At 50.6% G+C, this 21,595-nt stretch overlaps 1 protein-coding gene and 1 long non-coding RNA gene across 7 annotated transcripts in view; one reads left to right on the forward strand and one right to left on the reverse strand.

Annotated features, from left to right (window-relative positions):
- The window catches only part of SMAD3 (SMAD family member 3), a 137,273-nt gene extending 116,826 nt beyond the window's left edge, over positions 1-20,447 (forward strand). For all 6 annotated transcript variants that reach the window (XM_012451372.3, XM_021667496.2, XM_064381929.1 and 3 more), the window contains 4 exons: positions 6,131-6,343; positions 9,816-9,953; positions 12,416-12,560; positions 15,754-20,447. In XM_012451372.3, coding sequence (XP_012306795.1) covers positions 6,131-6,343; positions 9,816-9,953; positions 12,416-12,560; positions 15,754-15,877 — 620 coding nt within the window. In that variant the 3' untranslated portion in view covers positions 15,878-20,447. The remainder of the gene's footprint in view (positions 1-6,130; positions 6,344-9,815; positions 9,954-12,415; positions 12,561-15,753) is intronic.
- Positions 11,706-21,383, reverse strand: LOC135276801 (uncharacterized). Its single transcript, XR_010344371.1, has 2 exons — positions 12,894-21,383; positions 11,706-12,542 (listed from the first exon to the last, which is right to left on the reverse strand). It is a non-coding gene; the product is annotated as an uncharacterized LOC135276801 (long non-coding RNA).
- Between the last annotated feature and the right edge of the window lie 212 nt (positions 21,384-21,595).

The following is a 21,595-nucleotide window of genomic DNA, read 5'->3' on the forward strand; positions in this document are numbered from 1 at the left end:
ATGGCTTCCCAGAGTGCCAGTGCCAGGAGAGAGAGGCAGGGATGGGACTGTGGTGGCGGGGCAGCCCGAAGGCCACCGGCCCTGGGGATGGACAGCGGCCCAGGGCACAGGCCCAGCCTAGTTCCAGGTATCTTCATGCTGCTGCCCAAGGCTCTTTTTTTGTTTTGAGACGGAGTCTCACTCTGTCGCCCAGGCTGGAATGCAGTGGCACAATCTGAGCTCACTGCGACCTCCGCCTCCCAGGCTCAAGCAATTCTCCTGCCTCAGCCTCCTGAGTAGCTGGGATTATACGTGCATACCACCACACCCGGCGAATTTTTGTATTTTTAGTAGAGACAGGGTTTCACCGTGTTGGCCAGGCTGGTCTTGAATTCCTGACCTCAAGTGATCTACCCGCCTCGGCCTCCCAAAGTGCTGGGATGACAGGTATGAGCCACCGCGCCTGGACCTAAGGCTGTTTTCTAAGGCAGCCTCCAGCTCCCATCTTCCCCACACTTGTGAAATCACAGGCAGGCGAAATGACGACAGGAAGTCAGCTGCCAGCTCTGTCTTCATGCTCCTGAGCGTCCGGCTTTTAGACTTTGCCACTGTTCTGGTTGCAGTAAGCTGGTCCTAAGCTAAAAGGGCATGGGGGTCTCTGTGCAGCTTGGTTTGGTGTTTTAGTCCTCAGATGCATAGGTTGGAAATTAGTACCCTGGGTGCTGGACACAGCTGGCGTGGGCTCACAGAGACCTCACCCTATAGCACCCGAGACTCAGGTACACAGTTTCTGGGACACAAGGCTAATTCAGCATTGAGGCGGTGAGGGAGTGTTTCATAGCCACGTGAGCTGGACCTTAAAGGTGGAGTCCCTGCAGAGGAGCGGGGTGGGCAGTCCAGGCAGACGACCCAGGCAGGACTGAGATGTGGCAGATGAGGAACATGGGATCTGGAGTGTGGAATCTCCTAGAGTAAGGAAGAGCTGCCTTCTGCAGTGAGGCGGGCCGGGGGGAAGCCAGTCCCTTTCTGTTCTGACCTTTGCCTTGCCGCGGTGGTGCTCTTGGCCTCGGCCAGTTCCTTGCTTTCCATTTATAGGAGAAGGTTAATTTCCCCCTCTTGCCTCCCCACCTCTTCCTTTACCGGATTTGAATCTCTCGCACATGTTTTTAATAGGCATCCCTTAATCCAAGCGTTGCCTTCTGGGTTTTATTCTGTTTTCTTTTTCTTAAACAAAATGCAACGTCTGTGCCAGCTTGGAACAGGACTGAAAACTGAGGCCAGCCAATGCGTTAGGCTGGCAGGGGGCCAGCCGTGGATTAAGTGCCCCATGCCACTCGAGAAGTCTGGCCGACACCACACTGGTGGGGGCGGGGGACAATGGCTGAAGCTGGAGGTTTCTGTGTCTCCAACACCTCTGCTCTGGGAAGAGAGATCAGCACAGACTCAGATGTCTGGCCGGGAGCAGGGCTGTTTGAAGGGAAGGCCTTGGGCAGGTGCCATTGCCTCCCACCCCAGGTGTGTGGAATGCTCAGCCTGGAGGTGAAACTGCTCTCCACTGGGGTGTGTCACCTTACCCCCAGTAGTCATTCTCCCAGAGGCGCTTCTGTATTTTTGGTGAAATGCAAAAATTCTGTAAATGTAAAAATTCTGTAAAAATGTAAAAAGCAATTCTGTAGGCCAGGCGCAGTGGCTCACACCTGTAATCCTAGCACTTTGGGAGGCCGAGGTGGGTGGATCACCTGAGGTCAGGAGTTCAAGACCAGCCTGGCCATCCCCATCTTATTAAAAAAAAAAAAAAAAAAAAAAAAAGCTTCTGATTTGTTGGTAAACCCTTGGAACCAGATCTTATTTCCTTGCTTGCTTAATCAATTGCTTGATTGGTGGAGGGAGAGGTTGCCACTTCCCCCTGAGAAACTTTTTTTTTTTTTTTTTTTGAGATGGAGTCTCCCCAGGCTGGAGTGCAGTTGCATGATCTCTGGTCACTGCAACCTCCGCTTCCAGAGTTCCAGCGATTCTCCTGCCCCAGCCTCCCAAGTAGCTGGGACTATGGGCACATGCCACCATGCCTGGCTAATTTTTTTCATATTTTTTAGTAGAGATGGGGTTTTACCATATTGGCCAGGCTGGTCTCAAACTCCTGACCTCGTGATCCACCCACCTCAGCCTCCAAACTGCTGGGATTACAGGTGTGACCCACCTTGCCCAGGCTGAGATAGATTTCTTTTAAAATTTAGTGCCAGGACAAGCTTTGTTTCCCCCGAAGAGCTAGTAAGCATTGCCCATCCGCCACCCAGAGCCATGTATCATATCATGTTCCTTTTTTGTCTTGTCTACTAGGAAGCTCAGAGCCAAGTTGTAGCTTTTGCAGTAGCTATAACCTCCATTTATAGCTGCCTTCTTTCCAGAGTCCTTTTGGTTTCTCTGGTACTAACCAGGGTAAGGGTAAGTCCTTTGGGAAAGAAATGAGGGCATATATAGTGTTTTTTATTGTTGTCATTACTGGTTTTTAAAGAAAAATGTGCCATTGAAGGCAGAACCCAGAGGTGGTGACCATACTTTCCAGTCTGCCTCTCCTCTTGCACAAGTTCCGGGAGGAAGCAGCTGAGGCGTGATGGGCGGGAGGGACCTAGAAAGGAGGGAAAGGCACAGCTGGCTTTTAGTTGTTTGCAGAGAATAGAAAGTGCATGGCTGGGGTGCTGACCCGACTCAGTCCCACTTCTGAACACAGGGCAGCTTGTCCAAACAGCCCTCTCTGAAATGGCAGCCTGCAGACTTTGCCACTGGCCTGATTTCACTGCTCCCTCAAACTAGCATCTTCCTAATGACGTGCCAGGCTCCTAGTATCCGGGGTTTCCCACAACACTGTCCAGTGTGTGTCTGGGAGTTGCAGGGCTGTTTGGATAAGGGCCCAGATCTGCTTGGGAGGGCCTCTCGGCCTAGGACCCCAAGCCCGCCTTTGATTCTGAGGGTCCTTGAAGCCTACCCTTCCCCAGAGCATGGTGCTGGAACCATGCACCCACAATGGGTGGCCTGCCGGCTTTTTCTTTCTTTGAATGGTGGGCTGGGTTGCTGTTCCTGGGAACCTAGCTCTTTCTCTTCTGCCTGGACTAAACCCAGAGAATGCTGGGCAGGGCTTTACGATTTTGGGGTGAGGACTGTGTTCTGTTCTCCACATTGCTGAGTCAGCCAGGGCCAGCCAAAGCTCTGTGTTCAAGCTGACCCGTGCTGGAACAGTGACCTAGGTGGTCAGCTTGATTGCCTTTGTTGTTGTTGTTTCTGAGATGGAGTCTTGCTCTGTCGCCCAGACTGGAGTGCAGTGGTGCGATCTCGGCTCACTGCAACCGAGTTCCAGCAATTCTCCTGCCTCAGCCTCCTGAGTAGCTGGAACTACGGGCAGGCACCACCATCACACCGAGCTAATTTTTGTATTTTTTAGTAGGGACAGGGTTTCACCATATTGGTCAGGCTAGTCTCAAACTCCTGACCTCATGATCCACCTGTCTCTGCCTCCTGAAGTGCTGGGATTACAGGCATGGCAGCTTTATTGTCTTCTAGTGCACTGCAGTCATTGTGTGGACTAGAAAACTGAGGTTACAGAAGGAGGTCGCGTCGCCACGATCACACAGGATCAGCAGAGCCTGCGCTTGGGCAGTGGTGGCCAGCAGCACTGATATACTGCCTGACCACTCTGAATGCTTGGATTGCACTTGGAGGATTTTTTTTAAGTTTCCAAAGCAACATAGCTCACATTTTAGTGACCACATTGTTTAGAATATAGCTTATCTCATTGGAATGTGGAAGCATCAAGCAAAGCCAGAGCTGGATATGGCTGACGTGGCTCAGCCTCAACTTAGGAGCCAAGGCACAAGCCACAGCTGCTCCTGGCCCTGTCATTCCTCCCTTCCCCATTAAGTACCTTTGATGCCTTCATCCTTATCTTCCTTTGCTCCACCCCAGGAAGAGAGGAAAGGGGCAAGAATGCTTTGCCTCTCCATCTTGATGGTGATGAAGATAGGACCGGGCTGTTGTCAAGTTCATAGAGTCGGGTTATTATCATTGTTAGCACCATGTGCTGAGTGCTTGATGTGCGCGCTGTGCTTCCCGTAAGTTAGCTCTTTCCAGAAACAGCACGGAGAGGAAAAAGGATGAGGCCCAGAGAGAGTAGCTGGTTTGCTTGCAGCCACACATCTAGTCTGTGCCTGAGCCAAGACTGAACTCCAGTCTGTCTGGAGGATGGCTTTAAAGCTTCTGCCCCATGATCCAGTTAATATCTAGGGCAGTGGTTTTCAACTGGAGGTCTTTTTGCCCCCTAGAAGACATCTGGCAGTATCTGCAGCCTTTTTTTATTGCCACAACTTGAGGGGGTGATACGGATGTATACTGCTAGCACCTAGTGAGTAGGGACTAGGATGCTGTTAAACATCCTACAATGTACAGACCCTCCCACCCACCCAACAAAGAGTTACCTGGCCCCAAGTGTCAGTAGTGCTGAAGTTGAAAAACCTGACCCAGGGCATCCCAACCCTCTAGCTGACACTTCCTGGGTGTGTGTGGAGTGCAGGGGTGTGACTGGCCTGCCCCTTTGCTGTGCGTGGTAGCGTTCTACTTGCTCTTAGAAGGGATCGTGTGCCTAGACCTCAAAGGGGGATCAGGACACTCTGTCCAGCAGGGGCAACCAGGCGCCTTCCTGTGGGCAGAACAGCTTTTGACTTTTCTCTCTTGGGCTCCACATGCCTTCAGTAGGTCTGATGAGTAGAGGTCCCTGGTGGGCTCTCTCCTGGACATTGCCTGGCACCCAGTGAGCAGGGTTCTCAGGCCAGGGCTGAGATATGGGCATGGTGAGTCTCTCCTCCTGCCTCATCAGAGCCCTGCGCTGAAGGTTAAAGAGAGGGAGGAGAGATATCAGCCTCGGCCCTAGGACCCCGTGGTCGAGTTGGACAGTCACAATACTCACACAGAGGTGCACCCTCAGTAACTGGGTGGCTCCAGGTCTGTTTAAGAGCCAGAGGGACTTCAGAGCCAGGCTGAAGGTTTGAGGTGGAAGAGTGTGAATGAGCATGGGGGGCTCCCTGATTCCTCAGCACATGGATGGGATTCAGGTAGGCATCAGGCAGAGTGTGCTGGGCTCACAGAGAAGCACAGAGAAGCAGTTGGAAATGGCTGGCATGGGGCGCAAGGCAGTCCTGGTCCAGAGGCTGTGGCATCAGTGTGAGTGGGAATTCCAAGGGCATAGTGCCATGGCTGCTGGGGCAAGAGGAGGGCGAGGAGGCCCCAGGAAATGGAAGGCTGGGAAGTCTCCAGTGTGAGGAGAAGCCACCATTTACTCTTCTGAGAAAAGGCAGCAGCCCCTTGCAGGATGGCAGTTTTGCTTTGAGGAGCTCCTGATGGAGGCTGTACAGACAACTGGGACCAACCCAACTTTCTTCAGCTGCATTTGTGTCCTTGCCACCCCAGCAGCCAGCATCTAGGGAAATGTGGAAGACAGTTTCTGTGATAACAGACGTGACCCGGGCTCAGTCTGCAGACGATGCCTGGTGTGTCTACTGCACTGATGTGGTGTGCCTTTGGAACCCACTCAGCTGCTGTAGGCTTGGAAGCTGCTGCTCCACAGGCCTGGAGTTTGCCCCTAAGGCTGTGCAGAGCCAAAGCCTGAAAGCCCTTTTAGGGGCAGGGATTAATGTGGGTTACTCTGGGGATCTTGCAAGAGAGGCTGGGAGGTGACCGTGCAGAAGCCGTGGCCTGCCCCACGGTGAGTGCAAGCAGTGGCTGTCCCAGGTTCATCCAGGTACTTGGTGGTCCCCTGGTCCTCTTCTGGTTTGACCTAGCCCCTCCTTGAAGACTCCCTCCATCCAGTCAAGGCCAAGCAGGAGGGGCAGGACCTCTATGAGCTAAAAAAAAAAAAAAAAAAAATGAAATCAATGGCCCTTTACACTCATACCAGGGCAAGGCTGATGGAATCTCCTCCAGACACCAGAGCATCTTGTTCTGGTGGGTCCTGCCAGTTTTATACAATAAAAGGCACGGGGTAGGGGAGATTATTAATACCCTCTGAAATGCAGGGAAATGGTTTTCCAGAGCCTCCGTGGGACCCCATCGAGGGAGCATGGGGCCTGGGCACCCACTGACCCAGTAGCCTACTCTGTGTCCGCAGACCTGCAGCCAGTCACCTACTGCGAGCCAGCCTTCTGGTGCTCCATCTCCTACTATGAGCTGAACCAGCGCGTCGGGGAGACATTCCACGCCTCACAGCCATCCATGACCGTGGACGGCTTCACCGACCCCTCCAACTCGGAGCGCTTCTGCCTAGGGCTGCTCTCTAACGTCAACAGGAACGCAGCAGTGGAGCTGACGCGGAGGCACATCGGTATGGGGTGGCTGCATCCCCTGCCCTCCCCATCCTGTCCCCACCACTCTATCCCCCAGCAAGCCCTAGGCCCCAACACACCCTCTGCGTGGAACCCTGCCTCCATCCTTAGCTGTGCTCTGCCTCCTGCTGGGAATGGGGGAAAACTCACTGCCTCAGCAAGGCCCCCACATTCTCTGTTGCCTTGTTTAGGGGCCAGATGGGTAGTGTTCCATCCAATTGATCATTCCCACTCAAAGATACAATCTCGGAAAATCTGGAGGCCACAGAGGAAAATACTTCACTTAAGGGGTCCAGAAAGGAGCGTCTATGAGAAAGGCAACATATGAAATCTTTTTTTTTTTTTTGGTGGGGAGCCACAGTCTCTCTATCCCCCAGGCTGGAGTGCAGTGGCATGATCTCGACTCACTGCAACCTCCGCCTCCTGAGTTCAAGTGATTCTCCTACCTCAGCCTGCCGAGTAGCTGGGATTACAGGCACCCACCACCACGCCCTGCTTATTTTTGTATTTTTAGTAGAGATGGCATTTTACTATATTGGCCAGGCTGATCTCAAACTCCTGACTACAGGTGTGAGCCACCGTGCCCAGCTGAAATCCTCTTAATAAAAATACCCTGAACGTACAGATGGATAGGTTGATAAGCAGGCAGTCATTGTTGGAAGAGTGATCTTTTCTTATTTTCATGTATCATTATTCTAGACAATTTAGACAATTTAGGTAGAAAAGAATTGTCCGTTATCCAAACAGCACTACTGTGAACATTCTGCCTTCTAGCCCCCAGAACAGAAGTAAAAGGTGACTTTGTGAGTTTCAGGAAGATGAAGCTGTGTTACACTTCACTTGGTTTGCTTATGAAGTTACCATGATTAGAGGATTTTAAGATCCAGGATCACAGACTGTCAGAACTTAGAAGGGCTGTAGAGAGATGGCAGAGTGAGGTACTCTCAGACCTCATCCTGGAGCCCCAAGGGTTGGCTGAGGGGTTCCCGGGGCAAACTCAGGAGCTGGACAGGTCTGCAAAGGAAAGCCTGGCCCCACGTGAACCAGAGCACCTCTGCACTCGCTTTATCTCTCGGGCTCTCACAGACTTCATTTGAAGAGAGGATTGATTATGTAGTGAAGAGAAGAAAAGTTTGGAAGCCGTGGGCCTAGGTCTGTGCTCTCATTTTCTAGGGAAGAGACCTGATGTCTGGGAGGTGGGAGGGGGGGTCGCATCGTCACTGACAGACAGCCGCCACTACCAGACCCGTTCTTCCTATTTTGCTTTTTGTTTTTCACTTTAAAAAAGATACTTATTCTGGGTGGCATACCACTGTTTGATTGATTTAGAGATAGGGTCTTGCTATGTTGCCCGGGCCAGTCTCAAACTCCTGGGCTCAAGCCATCCTCCCATCTTCGCCTTCTGATTATCTGGGACTATAGGCATACACCACTGCAACTGGCTTTTTTCTATGTTTCATAAATATATATATATATATATAATCTTTTTTTTTTTTTTTGAGATGGAGTCTCACTCTGTCACCCAAGCTGGAGTGCAGTGGCGCAGTCTTGGCTCCAGATACCTAGCCATCTTGTTCTGGTGGGTCCTGCCAGTTTTTTGTTTTGTTTTGTTTTGTTTTTAAACAGAGTCTCACTCTGTCACCAGGCTGGAGTGCAGTGGTGTGATCTTGACTCACTGCAACCTCCGACTCCCTGGTTCAAGCAATTCTTCTGCCTCTGCCTCCCAAGTAGCTGGGATTACAGGTGCTCACCATACCCAGCTAATTTTAGTATTTTTAGTAGAAACAGGGTTTCACCATGTTGGCCAGGATGGTCTCGATCTCCTGACCTTGTGATCCACCCACCTCTACCTCCCAAAGTGCTGGGATTACAGGTGTGAGCCACCACACCCAGCCAGTTCTGCCAGTTTTATAACCATAAAAGGTATGCAACCTCCGCCTCCCGGGTTTAAGCAATTCTTCTGTCTCAGCCTCCCGAATAGCTGGGACTACAGGTGTGCGCCACCATGCCCCACTAATTTTTTGTATTTCTAGTAGAGACGTGGTTTCACCATATTGGCCAGGCTGGTCTCAAACTCCCGACCTCTTGATCCACCTGCCTTGGCCTCCCAAAGTGCTGGGATTACAGGCATGAGCCACCGCACCTGGCCATAAATATATTTTTTTAAGTTACTGAAATGAAACAAACATTTTAGTCTGGGTCTTCGCATCCTCACCTCTGCCTCCTGCTCTGACTGACTTGACACAGTTGTGGACAGTTGGGAGTCACCCCTCCTGAGGACTCTGAGCCACCTGCACCCTGCGGAACTAAAGCCAGAGAAAATGAGGAGTGGTTGAGGGAGTAGGAGTCGTGGAAATAGGAGGCAGGGCAGGGGACATCCAGGGATGCATGGGTCAGTTGCCAGGTGTTCATCGCACCTCATGCTGGGCCTATAACATCTGGCTCCATGTTCTGGCCTCTGAGCTACTTCCCCAGGAATGGAACAGAGACTTTCCTATGCAGGATAAGGGACCATCCCTGGCTGAGCAAAGAGCTGTCAGAGTTTACGTAACTGTTTGAGTTGCAGAGCCAATTTAAAAATAATTTCTGTCCATCTGGAGTGGATTTAAGAGATGAAAGAAAAGTAAATGTATAAACCTCTGGAATGTTTTAGAAAAATGCATTCAGGGAAGAAAAAAATATGGGGTAGCGTTAAACCATCCCTGCAATAAAGGGCTCCTTGGGGTGTCTGTTCCATCAGATGGAGCCCGGCAGGTGTACTGAATGAATCTCTGAATCTTAGAGTGTGAAGAGAACAAATAGTAGTAGCGTAGTCAGGTAGCAGCAGCAGCAAGAGAAGCTGACACTTAACCAGGAGCTTAGTGTGTGTCTCACAGTAATCCTACAAGGGTAGGGATTAGCATCATTCCCTTTTTTATTATTTGAGTTAGGGTCTCACTTTGTCTCCCAGGCTGGAGTGCAGTGGCGTGATCAGAGCTCACTGTAGTCTTTAACCCCTGGACTCAAGCAATCCGCCTGCCTCAGCCTCCCAAGCAGCCAGGACTACGGGCATATGGCACGATGCCCAGCTAACTTTTAAAAAATATTTTTGTAGAGATGAAGTCTCATGCTGTTGCTCAGGCTGACCTTGAACTCCCGGCCTCAAGTGGTCCTCCCACCTTGCCCTCCCAAAGCCCTGGGATTATGGGCGTGAGCCACCGCGCCCGGCCCCCATCCCTATTGTAGAGACAAACTAAGGGTCAGAGGGTGAATAATTTGACTGAGGCTTATGCCTACTCAGTGGCAAAGGCTGTCACTGAGACCTGCCCTATGTGCTTTTCTTGTCATCTGCCTCCCTTGGCTTCAGGAATCCAGCATTGCCCATGATTTCCCCTATTTCAGGCTTGGGATTTGGGGCCCGTTTGCCTGGGGAGGCTGTCAGTCACTGGGAGCAGCCCCACCTCCTTTGTGAGCTAACCTGAATCTCTGTAGGAAGAGGCGTGCGGCTCTACTACATCGGAGGGGAGGTCTTCGCAGAGTGCCTCAGTGACAGCGCTATCTTTGTCCAGTCTCCCAACTGTAACCAGCGCTATGGCTGGCACCCGGCCACCGTCTGCAAGATCCCACCAGGTAAGCTGGCCACACAGGCACCCCTGCCCTGAGGTCTCTCTCTGAGTGCATGCCTGGGATGCTGGAGAGTCCGTCTTTCTCACCTTTTCTGCTCACTCTTGATGGCGTTGTCAGTCTGGAGGTGATTCGATTTCGTTTTTCTGTGCCCAGAGATCTAACTACGCTTTTCCTGAACCTCCAGGGAGCAGATGTAGCATCTGATGGGTCTGCCTTTAACCTGTGGGTACCTGCCCGTTGCCCTGTGAGTGGATTACACAGGCAACATGGCTTCCTTTCTTCACTCCTTCACTGCACAGACAGACAGCGTGCAGGGCTTTGTGCCAGGTGCTGTAGGGGATGAAGAGGTAGATGGGGCCCTGCTCTGTCCCTGCAGACCTTACAAACCTGCAGAGCACATAAGACAAAGACACAGAGGAGTTCAATATAAGGGAGGGTGCTAAGCACCAGCCCAGCAGCCCAGGTAGAGAGAAGGCCATTTAGCTGTTGTGATGGATCAGGGACGTCTTCATGGAGGAGAAGCATCCGGACCTTGAAGGATAGGTAGGCATTAGGCACAGGAAGGGCATTCTAGACAGGGGAACAGCCCAGGCAAAGGCCCCGAGGTGATGGAGGGCAGGGCATGGCTGGGTGGCACTCTGGCTGGAGGAGGGCCACATATGAGACAGTCGGGAAAATGTCTGAAAAGCACAACAGCAGGAGGCCATGGAGGGACACGAGAGTCTGACTCTAGGGAACTTCTGAGGGTTTTCTGAGTGAGCCTGAAAAATGCCACCTGTACCCCAAGAAGATGTGTCAGGCTGCACCCCTGAGAGTAGTTCAACAGGGCCACACCTGGACAGAAAGATCAGGCAGGCAGCTGATCCCATCTAAGGCTTCTTTCCTTAGGAAACCAAGGCAGAAAGCCCCAGCCAAAGCCCACTTCTCACAGGGGATGCAGCCACTGGGCAGGCAGCCCACAGAACGCGGCCTGTGACTGGCTGGTAGAGCAGGTCACCTGGCCGGGCCATTGCCTGTGACATGTGTCACATGCCCTTTCCTGCCTACTGAGAAGCAGATGGTAGTGGGGAAGTGGTGGGCCACAGGCAGGGGAAACTTTAGAATGCAGAGTCTGAAATGGTAACAGCACAGCAGGTTTCCAGAGCATTCTGGGGTTGCATTTACAGAGTACATTCCGATCTTTGAGCTCGTTTAGTCCTCTCCAGTTATTCTCTGGCTCTATAAGTCAGGAGACACTGAGGAGACAAGTTCAGAGAGTTTTAGCCACCTGCCCAAGGACACACAGCTAGTAAGTGGCCAAGCCCGGATGGAGCCTCGGATGAGGAGGACTGATGGACTCTCAAGTCATGTTCTTCTGCTTCTTGGCTCTGCTGGGGATCAGGGCCCAGGTTCAGCCCTGCTCCACCAGCCTTGTCCTTGGAGAGAATGAGGAGAGGAAGCTCAGTGACGCTCTTGGCCTTCTGCCTCCTCCCTTCCCCGGCCCCACCCCCATCTTTTGGGTGAGGGCTGAATTGGCTCTGGTGTTGTTTGTCAGCTCATAGAATGTCAGAGCTGGAAGGACCTCTGAGGCCAGCCCCTCATTATACAGACACAGGGTCCCCAAGAGAATGTGACCAGCTCAGAGTCACACAGCAAGAACAGGAGACTGCTGTTGGCTCATTCATAAGTGTCACCCCAGCTCACCTTTTCGCTATTTCCGGCATGTGCTTTTGTCTTTATTTTTCGGGTTCACACATTCCTGGCACTGAGGCAGTATGACTTCAAACGACATTTATTTTAAACTTTGTCGACTGTCTTTAGTTTTACTGTCTGGAGAATTAGATGCACACCTCCACCCAGCCTGGTGCCAGAGGCCAAAATGTGGCCCAGATCGCGCCTTCCCGCCTAGCCCCAGCACCAGGTGTATTCATCAGAGGAGCCCAGGTGGAAGGTGCCCTGGGCCCTCTGCCGAGCTTCCCATGGGACGGCAGGCCCAGTAGCCTTTTGGCCAGCCTTCTCTGCTGGCACTCCCTGCTATGGAACGGCCAGAGCTCCTGTTCCTAGGTGGGTGACCAGACCCCACACAGCATGGGCACCCTGGCCCAGGTCCCTTGTCTCTCTGTACCCTAGCCCCTTTGCCCAGGGCAAGGCCCCCGTCTCCACACCATCTCCCTATTCTCAGAGGCCCACTTGGAGAATTCTCTCCGCTCTGGGGGTCGGAACTTACGGGCTAGCCTTCCATCTCCCCTTGCAGATATGTCAGCTGCGCACCCCCTGGTGAGGAGGTGGGTTCAAAGGGAAGGATCAAGTTGGCCTGTCCCTCGAGTGGTACTAGCGTGGAGTGTATGGGAAATGCATCCGCACTGTGTTCCCAGAGCTGTATCAATCAGTCTGGTCTGGGGGGTCCAGGCCTTGTTTTATCCAGAACAGGAGCAACAGACCTGGCCTCTTCTACCCCCACAGTCCTGTTTCTGTGTTGTTGGCAGGATGCAACCTGAAGATCTTCAACAACCAGGAGTTCGCTGCCCTCCTGGCCCAGTCTGTCAACCAGGGCTTCGAGGCTGTCTACCAGTTGACCCGAATGTGCACCATCCGCATGAGCTTCGTCAAAGGCTGGGGAGCAGAGTACAGGTCAGTTACAGGTGCTGCTAACATCAGGGGACCTAACTCCAGGTGACTCGGGACAGCAGAGCAGCCAGGAGCTCCTCAGAGGTGAGCTAGGCCATCCCTGGCGTCCAGAGCAGAGACAGAAGATCAGAGAGAGGTCATGGCCTGGCAGGCAGGAGGGGCTGGGCCAGCAGCACAGGAGGAGGGATTGCAGAGCGATGCTTGATGGAACGGAACAGCTGCAGGCACTGTAAACACACGCTCCATCTCACTCTTGTCCCCAGCCCTGGGTGGGGACGCCGGTATCATCCCCCTGTACAGATGAGAGCTAAGGCCCAGGGAGGAAACGTGACTTGCCTGAAGTCATATGAGTAGAAGAGCTGTGTCTAGAACTCTGCCCTCTTGGCTTCTTCCTTATTCTTCATTTTGGGCTGATGTTTTAGAATGACCCTCTTCAGGAAGTTAGGTCTTCTGCTCATCGTTCCTTTTCTTCTCTGTGGGTCCATTTCTGACTCAGGGACCCTGGTGATGCTGAGGAGCCTAGGATATTAAAACTGAGAGGCAGGGAAGGGAGGAGATTTGGGTAGTGATAAAGGAACAAAATTTCCTTGCTGAGAAATGACTTTTTTAGAATTCTAGATACTCGTTTCTTTCTTTTCTTTTTTGAGATGGAGTCTCACTCTGTCACCCAAGCTGAAGTGCAGTGGCACAATCGCGGCTCACTGCAATCTCCACGTCTGGGACTCAAGTGATTCTCCTGCCTCAGCCTCCCGAGTAGTTGGGATTACAGGAGCACACCACCACATCCAGCTAATTTTTTGTATTTTAGTAGAGAGGGGGTTTCACCGTGTTGCCCAGGGTGGTCTCAAACTCCTGAGCTCAGGTGATCTGCCTGCTCAGCCTCCCAAAGTGATGGGATGACAGGCGTGAGCCCCTGTGCCCAGCCCTAGATTTTGGTTTAAACATGGCCCTGATAGGAGTTCAGGTCTACCTGGTCTGCTTGGTTGAATCTCTCGGGCCATTCTGCTTTGGGTTTAGAGAATCCCATCCCTTTTCTTTCCACTCATGGACAGGAGTTTTCTGAGAGGCAGGGCTGTGTGCCCCCGCCTTCTGTTCCACACTCCCCCCTGCCAGCCGCCAGCCAGCTCCCGTGGCAGACGCAGAGGTGCCCACACGTCAGCTGGAGCCAGCGCCTTGCAAGCTATTCTCCCCTTCTCTTCATTTTTCCAGATGTTTGGAATCCATTTTGTTTTGCAGTCATGCTGCACCCAGGCCAAACCCATTTCAGTATTGGCCTCGGTCCACCGTTTGTAATGAAATCCAGATGAGCATGACTTATGGAAAGTCAGATTCTCATTACAGGATTTCGTCCTGTAAAATCCTCCTCTTCCACTTACCGTATTTTAGCTGCTGTTCTTCCGCTAGGGTGTCAGGGAACATAGTCCCTTGGTCTCTGGGGTGTCTCTGAAATCCAGGAGTGACCAATTGAGCAATCAAAGTGGTCAGACCTCAGAAGAACTTACAACCATGTTATGGCCTGAAGAGATTAGCCCAGGTCCAAAGGTCCAGCCAGAGAAATGTTTTAAGCAACCTTTTAGCCCTGGCTTAGATCATTTAAGGAATGGGAGTGAAAGGTTAGGAAATTAATCTTTTTTTTAGTGGAGAAGAGACATCTTTAAAGATGGACTGCAGTGGAAAAGAGCAAGGGGACATCCATTTGCTCTTGATACACCAGGCTGTAGTCTGGAGGGCCACACTCAGGTACCCTCGCTCATGCAGATTCCCCAGGATCTGCAGGCCCATTTCTGAACCTCCCCTCTGCACAAGCAAAGCATAGGCCAAGCAAGGAGGGTGGTGCCCTCCAGACAGCAGCCCTGTTCCTGGTGTGGCATCACAGTGCTCTTAAGTGTTAGGAAGAGGCTCTTTGGTGGCGGAGCCTTTCCCTGGGGACACTGTATCACCACGCGGGATGTCCTGCCAGCACACCCAGTCCTCTGCGGCCCACCGCGTCACCGCTGCCTGGCAGCACTGCACAGCAGCCCGACGGGCGGGCACGGCCCCTTCCCAGAACAGCCTTGTCGTCCTCCTGCCTCTTGGGCCAAGGAGAGTAAGATTTCAGCCCTTCTTTCTGTGAGGTGGCTGAAAGCAGGGCCCAAGGCCCAAACCTCTCACCTCCAGCTGGCACCAGTGACTCCAGCCTCAGCAGATAGCCTTTGCTCAGTGGAGGCCTTTGGGAGCCTGCCTGCAAGCTGCGTCATCAACAAGCCTGAATTTAGACAAAGTGCTTTGGGGAAAAGAAATGTGTGGTGTGCCTTGGTTTTTTCCAGTAATTGTTCCATGGCTCGCTCTGCTTGTAAGATTTTCCAAAATAAGGCTGTAGATGAGAATTATATCAGCACACTGGGAACTGAAGGCATGTGGACACTGTTGGCACTTTGTAAAAAACACCCCTCAATCAGACAGACACACGTCATCACGGCATGCTGGGGCTGGGCCTGGATTTGGAGATAGGGGAGTGGCACGAGCCCATGTGGTACAGGTGGGAGCCAGGGAGCCCTCTGCTCAGGCTGGAGGTCTCCTTTATTAGGGGACCTGTTACAGTATCTGGTGGGCCTCTCGGGTACCCTGCAATTGACTTTTTTGTTTTTGAGATGGAGTCTTGCTCTGTCGCCCAGGCTAGAGTGCAGTGGCACGATCTTGGCTCACTGCAACCTCTGCCTCCTGGGTTCAAGCGATTCTCCTGCCTCAGCCTCCCGAGTACTTGGGATTACAGGTGCACGCTACCACGCCTGGCTAATTTTTGTAGTTTTAGTAGAGATGGGGTTTCACCATGTCAGTCAGGCTGGTCTTGAACTCCTGACCTTGTGATCTGCCTGCCTCCCGAAGTGCTGGGATTAGAGGCATGAGCCACTGTGCCTGGCCTGCAATTGACTTATACATTTAACTCTTTGCAATTGACTTTACATGTTTAACTTTTTAAAGTCAACTTCCTTCCCCCTCAAGAGAACTTAATTTACCCGAAGTCCTCCCTGGGTGGAGGAGTTTGGCCTGGTAGTTTCAGAAGTTATTGGTAACGCTTCTAGGACAGCATCTAACAAGGTAGGATCTCTCTCTGGCTTTGGGAAGACAACTGTCACCAAAGCAGAAAAAGTTTTCTGATTTGGGTAGCCTTCTGGAGATTAAGTCCCCCACCCACCCCTTTCCCTATTTCTTACAGGAGACAGACTGTGACCAGTACCCCCTGCTGGATCGAGCTGCACCTGAATGGGCCTTTGCAGTGGCTTGACAAGGTCCTCACCCAGATGGGCTCCCCAAGCATCCGCTGTTCCAGTGTATCTTAAGAGACAATGAGTATGGTAGGGGAGGGCGGGCTTGGGGAAAAGGTCATGCAGGAAGTTGAGAGAATTGAAACTCTACTCAACCCATTGTTGTCAAGGAAGAAGAAATCTTTCTCCCTCAACTGAAGGGGTGCACCACCTGTTTTCTGAAACTCACGAGCAAACCCAGAGGTGGATGTTATGAACAGCTGTGTCTGCCAAACACATTTGCCCTTTGGCCCCACTTCGAAGGGCAAGAAATGGCTTCTGCTCTGGTGGCTTAAGTGAGCAGAACAGGTAGTATTACACCACCAGCCCCCTCCCCGCAGACTCCTTTTTTGGATGACAGCTTTCTGGGATGTCACAGTCCAACCAGAAACGCCCTTCTGTCTAGGGCTGCAGTGTGGACTTCACCTTGGAAGGGCATTATACGTAGAAAGAGCCCGCAGGGCCATACGGACCTCATGCCCAGCTCTCTGATGCTTGTGACAATGCCTCTTCCAATGAACATTCCCAGCCTAGTCCTACCACTCCAGCACACCCTGCCCCTCATGAGCTGGATGGACTTGGGGTGGGGAGGGAGCTTGTCTCCCTCCCTCCCCTCTCAGAACATACTGACTGGAAGGCGTGTGTTCAGCAGAACCTGCGCACAGGACAGCAGGAAACATTGGTGAGCGCCACCTCTTTAAAAACTCTTATGTTTTTTCCTTTTTCACTTTGAAAAGTTTGAAGCATCTGCTGAGGCCCAGTGCATATGCAATGTATAGTGTCTATTATCACATTAATCTCAAAGAGATTCGAATGATGGTAAGTGTTCTCATGAAGTAGGAGGTCCTTGCCGTGGGATGGCATTTGGTCTCAGGCGGCACCACGCTGGGCACGCATCACCAGTCAGAGCTTGCTCCGGATTCTGATGCATATGGCTATATTGGTTGATGTAGTCAGTTGCATTAATTAAATCAACTTTATCATATGCTCTTTTCAATGTTTGGTTTATATATGTTCTTTAAAAATCCTGGCCTGGCACATTGACTGGGAAATCTGAGACCCAGCAACTGCTTCTCTCCCTTCTCTCTTCTAAGGTGAAGCTTTTCCAGGTTTTGTTGAAGAGACACCTGCTAGCACTTCTGGAAGCGGAAATTTACAGAAGCACATTCACCAGAAGGGAAACATCTCAGGCCAACATAGGCAAATGAAAAGGGCTATTAAAATATTTTTACACCTTTGAAAATTGCAGGCTTGGTACAAAGAGGTCTGTCATCTTCCCCCTGGGATATAAGATGATCTTGCTCCCAGTAGAGGATCATCAGTGACAACTGTAGCAGTTATATTGTGTAATAAGTACTGCTCCCAGTGGCAATTAGGGAGAAAACTTAGTCTAAATTACTTCAACTGGAAAAAAGAGCCCTCTTCTTTTCCCAGCCTTTTGCAGAACACAACAGACAGAACTGCCACCTTCAACTGGTACTTTATTCTTTGCTGCTGTTTTTGTGTATAAAATGACCTATCCCACATTTTTGCATGGCTATATAGCAGGAAAAATCAAGGGATTTCCTATGGAAGTCCTGCTTTATTCCAGGTGAAGGGAAGGAAGTGTGTATAATTTTGGCAGGTTGTAAACCTCAAATGTGATGAAATTTCTGACGTTGGAGGAAGATGGAGGGGCTTCCTGGTGCCCCACCTGCAGGATCCTGTGCCTCTGAAGCTCTAGCCACGAGGTTTCCAGTTAGGAGAGCTGCTCCCCAAGCCTCCCGAGGACACAGGAAGAGACTGAAGGAGCACCTTAACAGACTCGAGTCTTCTTGAAGGAGTACTGACCCAGAACTCAGAGACAACACAGAACCCTTCACTTCCTCTTAGAGGGCCAAATTCTGCAAGTCTGAAGCATGTGCCTGGTGTGAAATCATCTGCGGCCTGTTTCTTGCATAGGAAGTCTCCGGAACCTCCTGTACATGTGTTTCATTCTCCCAGCCAGCTCTGAGACCCAGGACACAAATATACCATTTTGGCTTCTGCTAGAGCAGTCACGGTCCCGTTCCTAAAAGCCATGGGCAGCAGTTTCCGAGGGCCTGCATTCACCTGCTGCACCATCCTGTGAGGGCTTCTGTGGCACACAGCTCTCCAAGTGCCTGGGAACGAGCTTCAGCCACAGCCTGATTCTGGTGATCCAGTGCAAGTCCTGTCTGATTCCAGGTAAAGGAGGAAAAAAGCCTATACTTTGTTATAAACTTCGAATGTGATGAAATGACATGTTTGGCTGCATTTGGATGGTGTCTTAGAACCCTCATGCTTGGCTACTTCTAGGAGCACGAAATTTTGAGTTTTGTGTGTTTCCAAAGGCTACTTCCTTGGCCCTTTATAGACTAGACCACCAGAGGAGGATATGTGAGACTGCAGGCAGAGCCACCTGTGGCATCACTGAAAATAAATTTGATTATACCTAAGAGGTTAGAAAATTGTGCCATTTCCACCATAGAGTGCTACATAGGCACTCTGGTGTAACATTAGTGTCCTTCCTTGAAGCCACAGACTAGTTTTTTAGTTTTAAAATCCTGTTGTATGAATGGCATTTGTATATTAAAAGACTTTTATAAAGGACAGTTGAAAGGGGCAAGAAACCAGGGCAGTGCTAGAGGAGTGCTGGTGGCGGCTAGAGTGGTTTTAAGTGGTGTTCATCTAGGCAACATGATCGCATGTGTTGCACCTGCCCCGGGCTCCCCGCCATGACATCTTCACCTTGTAGCTTGTGCTGACACTGACCTGAGTGTAGCTAGCAGTAGGACATGGATCCTTGTCTTCAGCCCCTTCCAAGGAGCCAACTTTTACTCCCTTTCCTCTCTCCTTCCCAACTTTATTTAGTAACTTAGATCCTTCCCATGCATGCGTAGGTAGCTACCCCGCCGGTGTGGATTACAGGCCTGTGCTGGAACATCCTCAGTCGGCCACCTTCCTGGCAGGCTGTAGACCTGACATTTTGAGACAAGCCTAGAGTCAGGAGCAGGGACTTTGACTCTTAGGAAGAGCATACATGAGGGCAAAGCTGCTGGCAGACATCTCCAATGTCCTTATGTTGTATTTTTTTTATTGACCATGGTGATTTTTTTTTAAATCATTGTTAATATACCGAAGAAGTGAGCTATAGCACATGTCGTGTGCTTAGTTTCTTTTTTCTCCATCTCCCCTTGGCTTCCTTGAGTTTGGATATATTCCAGGGGGAATGCTTTTACTCAGATGACAGGAAGGTTTATAGTAGTGTATGCATGTCATGCACGTATGTATGTGAGTAATCTGGGGAGGAAGCAAAGATCTGTTTCATTCTCAGCCTCAGGCTCCGTGAGGGTCTCCACAGGGCCAGAGCTCAGGTTAGACCACTGTCTTTCGTCCTGACAGATGTAGGGAAAAGAATCTGCAGGCTGCTTGTGGGACTGTTCACCAAGGGGGATACCAGCAGCAAGAGAGGGCACACGTTTAGCCCTGGACCCTGTTTCTTACTGTGTGACTTGGCTAGAGTTGGGAAATTTCCCAAAATATATGTGTCCTCACTTTACCAGAACAAAATCTCAACACAGCAAAATTGTACTCTGTGTGGCAAAAGTGTTCCCTTGTAGGCCCTTTTCAGGTAACAGTCTTCACAGTGTATTTATTTCCATCACCGTTTAAGGAGCATCAGCCACTTCTTAAGTGTGTAGGGGAAGCAGAAAAATGGATGCATGAGGACATGGATCCAAAATGAAGATGAAGCATCTCCCATGGGGAGGTGGTGTTGGTGATGAGATGATGGATTAAACAGGCAACTTTTCAAAAACACAGCTATCATGCAAAAAGAAACTTGCCTCTCATGTAAACTGGATTGAGAAATTCTCAGTGATTCTGTAATGGATTTTCTTCTTTTTTAATGCAGAAGTAATGTATACTCTAGTATGCTGGTGTTTTTATATTTATGTAATAATTTCTTAAAACCATTCAGAAAGATAACTATTTAATTTTTTAAAGAAAGTTGGAAAGGTCTCTCCTTCCAAGGACAGTGGCTGGAAGAGCTGTGGCACAGCCAGTTCTGAATGTTGGTGAAGGGTGTAGTGGCTTTTTGGCTCAGCATCCAGAAACACCAAACCAGGCTGGCTAAACAAGTGGCCATGTGTAAAAACAGGCAGCTGTGAGGAGTCAAATCTGGGCCCTTCCACAAGGGTCCTCTGAACCAAGCACCCTCCCTTGCTAGGGGTGAAAGCATTACCCAGAGAGATGGAGCCGTCTTTATCCAAGAAGCCTTCACTCACCTTCACTGCTGCTGTTGCAACTCGGCTGTTCTGGACTCTTACTTTGGTGTGTGTTGAGGGATGGGGACTAGAGCATTGACTATGTTGATACCTTTACTATTCAGCCAGCCTGACCTTTGAATATCTTTGTAAAAAGCATGTATGTATTTATAGTGTTTTAGATTTTTCTAACTTTTATATCTTAAAAGCAGAGCACCTGTTTTAAGCATAGTACCCCTACTGTTAAAGATTTGTGTCCTCTCGTTCCCTCTCTTCCTCTTGTAAGTGCCCTTCTAATAAACTTTTCATGGAAAAGCTCCTGTGCCAGGAGCTCAGTCTGATTCTTGCTGCTATCATCTGTGGGTGGAGAAGAGATTTTAAAGGGAGCCCAGAGGGGTCTCAGGGACTTCAGAGCTCAGGAGGACCAGAGGAAAATGTCTGAAAGCCCATATGTACCTTAACCAACGATGTGCCAGGCCACATTCTGCTGTGGTCTTCATGTAATACTCAGCTGCCCTCATTCACTTACCAAGGGCAACATGCAGTGCCAACAGGAGCTCCTGGGCCATCTGCAAAAAGGTCACAAGTTTCTCAAAGGGTGCATCTCATTGCTCCCCACACCTAAACACCATACATGTCCCATTGATGCTGTCTCTGCAGTGCCATTTTGCATTTTACTTCCTCTGTACCCCAAGGCCTTTGGTAAATGACTGCCACCAACCCAACCTCAAGCCCTGCCACCTCTTGCTTCTGCTAGTCTCTCCTAACCTGATTCCTCCATATTGTCACTGTGTCTTAAATGCCACCAGATTTGTCTTCCCACAGGCATGGAGGTAACTTTAGCTCACAAGTAACTTGGTTTCCACATCTTCCAGCTCAGATGACTGTTGGCACCTGTGAAATTTCATTTTGAATTCAAAACGCCCAAAAAGAAATGGACTTCACAGTTGTTTCCTTGGCTAGATCTTACATGGACCCCAGAAGATGTAGATAAAGAAAAACACTGATTAAAATGTAAAATTATGGTCAGACGTGGTGGCTCAACGCCTGTAATTCCAGCACTTTGGGTGCCAGAGACAGATCACTTGAGGTCAGGAATTCAAGACCACCCTGGCCAACAGGGCAAAACCCTGTCTCTACCAAAAAATACAAAAATTAGCCAGGTATGGTGGCACACACCTGTAGTCCCAGCTACTCAAGAGGCTGAAGTGAGAGACTCGCTTGAACCCAGGAGGCGGAGGTTGCAGTGAGCTGAGATTATGTCACTGTCTCAAAAAAAAAAAAAAAAAAAAAAAAAAGGCAAAATGCCTTTTGGTTCCCCCCTCAACCCCTGAGAATGGAGTCTTGCTCTGTTGCCAGGCTGGAGTGCAGTGGTGCCATCTCGGCTCACTGCAACCTCCACCTCCCCAGGTTCAAGCGATTGTCCTGCCTCAGCCTCCCAAGTAGCTGGGATTACAGGCGCTCACCACCATGCCCAGCTAATTTTTGT

The sequence above is a fragment of the Aotus nancymaae genome, unplaced genomic scaffold (genome assembly GCF_030222135.1).
Source record: "Aotus nancymaae isolate 86718 unplaced genomic scaffold, 86718_ANA_hifiasm-v0.15.2.pri h1tg000003l, whole genome shotgun sequence".
Taxonomy (NCBI): Eukaryota; Metazoa; Chordata; class Mammalia; order Primates; family Aotidae; genus Aotus; species Aotus nancymaae.